We start from the raw sequence: 7,302 nt of genomic DNA on the forward strand, positions 1-7,302 counted from the left end.
AACATTTCCTCAAAAATTGGCTTCAAAGACTTGAATAATATAAAATAGCCCTACTCTGTATTTCAAAGATCTCTTTTTTTATATTAAGAACATGATGATTAATGAAAAATTTAAAAAAAAAAGGATAGCATAAAAAAAGTTGATATATTGAGCAGTAGTGGGCACTATTACAACGCAACAGGATCAAAACTACTAGTCAAATGAAATATTCTGCACTTTGTACTGTATTCTGCTAACTGTTTTAATTAGTGCAGGAGGTGGGGAGAAAGTTTTTTTTTTTTTTCAAATTCATTGCAGAATGCTCTTTGGACATCCATTCCCATGTTAACCACGTATTAAGTCATGTAATACTTTTACAACAAAATAAAAGGACTCCAAACACACCTGGCTTCAGATGCTGCATGCGCAAGGTCGAACCTCATCTTGTCTCCAGCTTTGCTCAAGTAACTAAAATACCTGAGAGCCAAAACAAGACAAGGAAAGATGCAGGACGGATTTCTATTTTCAGCGCCTTTTCGAAACCTGAGAGTAGAATGTGAGGCTCGCTACCTGTGAGCGAGCTCCAGCTCTTTGACGGAGCTCAGCACAGCCTTCAGGTTGCTCTTCTCGTCCTTCAGCACCAGAGTGGCGAGCCGCTGAAGTACCAAAGCCACGTTGAACATCAGCACCGTGTCATTGGGCGCCACGTGGCGTGCCTGATTTAAGAAAAAAAACACCAACCAAATACAAAAACTTTCATTGACAAAGGGCAAAGCTGCTACTTCATTGTACCTTCAGTAACATCTGCTTGCACTCTTGGAGTTTCCCACATTTAAAGAGGGCTCGTGCCAAGTAGAGCAAGACCTCTGTGTTCTGGTGTTTGTAAAACTTCTTCAAGCAGTTCTCGTACTACAAAACAGAAATGTCTTGCTTCATTAAGAGCCTGGTTAGTGTCCTTAGGACGGTTTTGTATCAAAATGGACGCCTCTTACCATCTGCACCGCACTGATGTACTGCTTCTGCTCCACGTAGATGTGGGCCAGATTCAACCACACGTCGCTGATGTCGGCCGTGGCCTCCCTCACCTGTGCGAACACATCGCGGGCTTCTCTGAAGTAGCCCTTGTGGGCAAGAACAGCACCTGGACACACAATATTTCTCTCGACCACCGTCCAGCTGCAGTGCTTTTTTTTGTTTTTACAAAGCCAAAGAGTGAACACAACACACCAATGCCGTTGGCTGCGTAGAGGTTCTTGGCATCATTTCGCAGGACCTGTTTGTAAATGGCTAGGGCTCGATCCTGATGTCTCTTTTCCTGTGTACAAGAAAATGTTAACATTAATGCGTACAACTTTGGGTTGGGCGAGATTAGAAGAATTATGGAGTAATTGTGCGGGGATGCTATGATGCTGGTTGAGGAAATATTATGGATTTCGGGTCATTTGGTTTTTGAGATAAGCCGGGTAGCTTCATGGGGATTTGAGGGTAATACTGGGTGACTTGCTGCTCATTTTGGGGTGTTTACGTGTCACTAATTGTTAATTTTAGGTCGCTTTCTTTTGTGTTCCTTTTGGTTGAAAATACTGACCAGCAATGTTCCCTCTAATTTTCCGTTGGTCTGAGCAGAAAGTCAACCTCCCTGAGCGCACTGAGTACCAGTGTGAGCGACATCATCGGTACTCGGATGATTCGCCTAAAGACGTTTCGCCGACGGACGTTTGACAGACGGGCAGGTCGCCGAATGAACGTTCGGCGGAACGTCCATTCGGCGACCTGTCCATTTTTCATGTAAAACATGCTGTAAAACACGAAAAACATAAGTGGACAGAACTACTGCCACTTGCTACCGCTTAAACGGCGCCATCATGGGGAAAGGGGTAAAAAAAAAAAAATTAAAAAAAAAATAAATAAATAAAAATAAAAAATTCCGATTTTTTTTTTTTTTTACTGCGCGCCATATGATTGCTGCTGCGCAGCGAGGACGAGAGTAGTGCGCAATTGCGCACGCGCGCAGCTTAGAGGGAACACTGCTGACCAGTGTTTTTTGGCGCTGTTGATCAATGGACATGTTTTTTTGCCACTGGGAAGTGAATAAATCTTATTAATGTGATGTTGGAAATGACTATATTGATATATTGGAGTTGGAAGGGTTTGGAAGGGATGTGAAATAATTGAGATAAGTGGGATGATTTGACTTTGTCAAAATAAGGCAACAATTTTTGGACTGCACCTTTTCTCTGTCCCTGGTGGGCTGGTGGAGGGTCTGCAGCCACACGTTGCCCAACGCCAACATGGAGTAGGTGTCGTTCTGTGTGGACGGCTGCTTCAGAATACGCTCAAACTTCTTTTGCCCTGGTCCCCACTCCTGTTTGGCCAAGTGCAGGTTTCCTATAAGGGACCAGGCATCTGGGTGATCCTGCAACAAAGATAAACAAAACCTTGTCAAGGGAAATGTACCAGAATTTTTCAGCAGCATTCCAGCTCAAGTAGTAGATGTACCTGATTAATCTGCAGGGCCTCTTTGAACCAATCGGAAGCTTCGTAGAAATTGCCTTTATCCCGCGCCATGGCACCGAGCCGTAAATAGCCTGGAAGCCCAAAGCAAACGTTACGCGAGCTACTTCTGCGTTCTACAGTTGGGTGATGTGTAGTTGTATGTTTGATGTGGCTTACAATCCACATAGTTGGGATGCTCTCTCAGGATGTTCTTATAGAGCTTCTCCGCTTCGTGGAATTCACACATCGCCTCATACAACCGTGCCAGATTATAGGAGGTGGTGACGGAAATGGCATTGTAGTAGTGCTCGTCGTGCTCGCCTTCGGCTTTGGCCCGATCCAGAGAAGCCAGAAAGTATTTCTGGAAAAACAAAGACGTGAATAGTGGTGTAGAATATTGTCGGTTTATAGCGGTAGCTTGATTTAAAAGTACTGCAATTGCAAATCCATGTGTGAGAAATTTGTCAAATTGTGATAATGCCTACCTTGGCCTCTTCCAGGTTACCCAGTCGGAAATGAAGCGCCCCCAAATTGTTGAGGATCTCCGGGGGCACGTCCGCCTGCACTTTCTCCTGCAATATGCGGGTGGCCGTCCCGTATGCTGATAAGGCTCCCTGGATGTCGGTCTGCTCCAGGATCTGAGCCAACTCGATCCAGGCTTCCACGTCATCCGGGTACTGCTCTGTTACTTTCTTTAGATGACCCTGCATAGTGAGGATAAAAGAGTTCTTATAAAAATGTTTTTTTTTTTTAATTGTATTTAACACTAGTTCAGAGTACAGGACTGAGGAAGTTCATTTCATTGCAAAGGATATAAGACACATACCTTTGCAATATCTCGCTTTTCCTGATCGTCCGACGTAGCGTATAGGGAACCCAAAATTTTGATGGTCTCGTAGTTGTTGGGGTAGGCCTTTAAAACCTTTTCAAAGCACTGGGCCGCATTCTCTTTGTCTCGACGATAAACGTACATCTGCCCCAGACCGAAAAAGGGCAAGACGAAAGTGGACGAAGCAAACTGCGTGGCTTGATAGTAATACTGAAAGGCTTGGTCATAGTCCTCCTAAAGCCGCACAAGGACAAATTAAAGGACATGTATTTCTGTGTTAGAACCTCAGTCGTACAGGTCAATTTGAATAGAGAAGTTTTTTTGTAAAGTGCATTCTTGGCACCAATGGCTTTGCAGGTCAAAATAATTGCAAACAAACACTTCTTTGTTTTACATCTCATAACATTGTCCAGCAACACATTGTTAGCCGATTGCTATCTTAATCGAATGACAAAGGAAGATACCTGCACGTGGAAGGATCGAGCCAACTGGTAACAACTTTCTGCCTGCATGGCCTCAACTTCGGTGTTATGGAAAGCATGGAGGGCCAGATGCTGCACTTTGCTGTAGTCCTAAATATAAATAAGCCCAAAAAGTGTGAAAAACAGTCCAAAAAAAACTAAGCAGTCCAATGCTGGTAGTTACCTTTTTAAAGAAGAAGTGGTTGGCCAGGTGGTTGAGGACCATGGGATTGCTGGGGTCAATGGTGTAGGCACGTGAGAGGAGCTGCACGCCATTTTTGATGGAGTCGGCCTCCTTGTTGTTGAGTTCCAGCACGGCCAGGCCCACGAGGGCTCCCACGCATTTTGGGTTAAGCTCCAGGGCGCGACCAAAGGCCAAGCGGGCTTTCTCCAGCTTGCTGAGTTTGACAAAGCAGTGTCCCATGCCCAGCCGTACTTCAGCTGGTTACATATAAAACAAGAGGAGGTACGTCGTCTCTGAGATTTTTGAAGTAGTGAGTGATAGCGTCGGGATAAAACCTTTACCTGGACAACCAGGGTTTGTACGCAGAGCCTTTTTGTAGTATGCAAGTGCTCCCCTGTAATCCTTTTTATTGAAGGAGATACAGGCCTTACCTGTCAAAGAGAAAAAAGCAAAATATCTGGGAATGAGTGCAGCAATTATCAATACATGGGTTGGGTAATCCATCGCCAATACTATATGAAATTTTTTGGATCTAGTAGAATTTTTTTTTTAGGAACTTGGTTCTTTTACAGAATAATAAAATATTTTTCAAAGATTTATTGATTCTAAGGATGCATTTCAATAGTCCATTGGTGAGATAGTGATATATCGCCATAGTGACATGTTATCACATCCCTAGTTTTAACCTTCCTCCATAATAAATAAACGTGATGTGAACTACAATTCAACTTACCTAGCAAAGCAGGAATATTATTTGTAGACTGGTTAAGGACAAACTGGAATTGAGCGTCAGCTTGGTCCATCTTGTCTCCTTCCAGCAGACAAAAACATGCTCTTCCCAGTAAATGGTTCTAAATGAGACACGTTGAGCCGTTATTGGATAGAAATCCTTCTTTTGTCACCCGCTCTGAGATCTGGTTCTTACCTGATCGTACATGATGATCTTGTCTGCCATTGTGTACAACAGCGTGGCCTGGGTGATGAGCTCTTTCTTGGCATCTTTGTTCTTTTCTCTGCGAGCCTGCTGCACATAGTAAGCTGCCAGGGTGTCCAGACAGGTCATCTGGTCTTTCTCATGGTCCCTGTAATCCAGGTTCCCATCGATACGTGCTGCCTCGAGAAGTTTGACAAAATCCTCTGTTTTCCCCTGCTTGTAGTACTCCAACTGAGAAAAGAATGGAGAATGTTCATGTTTCATGAAGCTATTCAGGCAACAATTATGTTGATTTTATTAAGTTTTACAGGGCATCCATTACACTCGTTGGCTGATATTAACAGCGTGTTTAGTCATTTGCGCATACCATCCAAAATGCCCTCAATGTGCAACAAAAATGAGCATGCACAGCCTCTCAGTTTAAATGAATTGGACAGCTTTTGCCATCAGTCGCATCCAATGAGTTAAATACTATGAAAAAAAAAACTTTAGAGGATTATTTTGTAAATGTAAACACCGTGTATTTCAGTTTTTATTCACATATGGCAACTTTTAAATGGCTGTCCACAGTAGTTACCACTGTCACTGGTGATATTTCATTCAGGGCATACAAGGACAAAAGAATAACTATTAACAAACAAAATTAGAAGGTTGAGGGCGATTTTGGGATGAATAAAAATGCAATATATTTGATAGAAACTAGTACATTATACACTTACCGCCAAAGCAATCCATATGTGCAGCTGCGTGTGCTCCTGTTTGAGGATACTGATGACTTCATCGCCTTCAGGCAGCTGATCGAAGTCAAGTTCAATGACCTAAAATCAAATCATAATAATGAACAAAATGAATTCAATTCAAATAAACGTTATAGAGAAATGATTACTGACTACCCGATTCTAATCCGAAATCAACGTTTCATGTAAACTTACATTCGAGGAGTGCACATGTCGGTTAGGTTTGTTTAGCTCCTGAGCACCAATTATTATTTATTTTTAGCCCAAAAAACATTTCACTTTCTAATAATAACCCCCCGATGTACAATGAAAAATGAGAAACAATGATTTTGGCGGATCTGTTAGTAAAGTGCAATTACATCACTTGTTTTGTTAGCAATAATTAGCATGCATGGCTAGCAAAATAGCAGCGATCGTTTGAAAAGAGACATTAAAACTTGTTTTACCTCATCGGTGTCCCGTAGTGGGATCTCGATAGACCCCCGAGACATCTTGAAGGACAAGCCCAACTATAAACGAATTTTAAAGTCAGTGCTACCAAGATGTCTGTTCGTAAATTATTGCCTCTGAACGGAAGCCAGTGCACTTTGTGCAACCAAAAACTGCGTCCATTCGGAAAAAAATATTGCTTTTTTCTGTTCCTTCTGACGCGCATAAACAACTTGCATATTAAATGACTTTATTATGACACTATTCATCAAATACTTTTTCCACAAAAATATGTTACGAAACCTATATCTAGAACACTTTGGACAGGTGATGTTCACCCCCCAAAAATAATTTTCATGATTTTCAATATTGAATTGAATTGAATTGAATTGAATGCTTTCATTGTCATTATACAAGTATATATTATGATTTAAAGCTTCACCATGAAGTGCACAAATAGATAATCAATAAATATATTATAATAAATAATAAAAATAAATACGTAAAGAAATAATGTTGTGCTTCTCTCAGGTGTCACCATTGTCTTTGATGTCTTTGATGGCGTAGGTGTTTTCCGACCTAAAGTGCACATTTTCCTACAGTATGTTTTGGGGTGATTTTCTATGGAAGTTCTATGTAAATAAATACTTAGATGTGTCATTACACAAAATCATATTAGTTATACTAGTCTAATGATGGTAGTGGTGGCGGCACCACCACCAATAGTAGTAGTAGTAATAGTAATGGTACTAATAGTAATAGTAATAGTAGTAATACTATTACTACTATTACTATTACTATATTACTGTAATAGTAATGTAATATAGTAATAGTAATATAGTAATAGTGATAGTAATAGTGATAGTGATAGTGATAGTGATGGTGATGGTGATGGTGATGGTGATGGTGATGGTGATGGTGATGGTGATGGTGATGGTGATGGTGATGGTGATGGTGATGGTGATAGTAATAGTAATACTATTACTGTAATAGTAATACTATTACTGTAATAATAATAATAATAATAATAATGGTAATGATAATAATAACAATAGTAATAATAATAGTAATAATAATAATAATAATGTTGAGTTTCTCCGAGTGTCATTGATTCCTGGGTAGTGTCACCATTGTCTTTAATGTCTTTGAAGGCAATTCCTATTCCTATTCCTACTGGCATATTTTTGGGTGATTTTCTATAGAAGACCTATGGGACCGAATATGAATACAATTTTAAATAAATACTTAAATGT

At 40.8% G+C, this 7,302-nt stretch overlaps 1 protein-coding gene across 2 annotated transcripts in view; it reads right to left on the reverse strand.

Moving 5' to 3' along the window:
* Window positions 1-6,232, reverse strand: part of ctr9 (CTR9 component of Paf1/RNA polymerase II complex) — an 8,423-nt gene extending 2,191 nt beyond the window's left edge. For both annotated transcript variants that reach the window (XM_077593265.1, XM_077593261.1), the window contains exons 1-17: window positions 6,067-6,232; window positions 5,603-5,701; window positions 4,875-5,114; window positions 4,683-4,800; window positions 4,291-4,380; window positions 3,950-4,206; window positions 3,769-3,876; window positions 3,302-3,538; window positions 2,961-3,179; window positions 2,653-2,836; window positions 2,479-2,567; window positions 2,210-2,395; window positions 1,207-1,294; window positions 972-1,120; window positions 772-888; window positions 550-695; window positions 385-456 (exon numbers count right to left, since the gene is read on the reverse strand). In XM_077593265.1, the coding sequence (XP_077449391.1) occupies window positions 385-456; window positions 550-695; window positions 772-888; window positions 972-1,120; window positions 1,207-1,294; window positions 2,210-2,395; window positions 2,479-2,567; window positions 2,653-2,836; window positions 2,961-3,179; window positions 3,302-3,538; window positions 3,769-3,876; window positions 3,950-4,206; window positions 4,291-4,380; window positions 4,683-4,800; window positions 4,875-5,114; window positions 5,603-5,701; window positions 6,067-6,111 (2,444 nt within the window). In that variant the 5' untranslated portion in view covers window positions 6,112-6,232. The remainder of the gene's footprint in view (window positions 1-384; window positions 457-549; window positions 696-771; window positions 889-971; window positions 1,121-1,206; window positions 1,295-2,209; window positions 2,396-2,478; window positions 2,568-2,652; window positions 2,837-2,960; window positions 3,180-3,301; window positions 3,539-3,768; window positions 3,877-3,949; window positions 4,207-4,290; window positions 4,381-4,682; window positions 4,801-4,874; window positions 5,115-5,602; window positions 5,702-6,066) is intronic.
* Between the last annotated feature and the right edge of the window lie 1,070 nt (window positions 6,233-7,302).

This window comes from Stigmatopora argus, chromosome 2 (assembly GCF_051989625.1).
Source record: "Stigmatopora argus isolate UIUO_Sarg chromosome 2, RoL_Sarg_1.0, whole genome shotgun sequence".
Taxonomy (NCBI): Eukaryota; Metazoa; Chordata; class Actinopteri; order Syngnathiformes; family Syngnathidae; genus Stigmatopora; species Stigmatopora argus.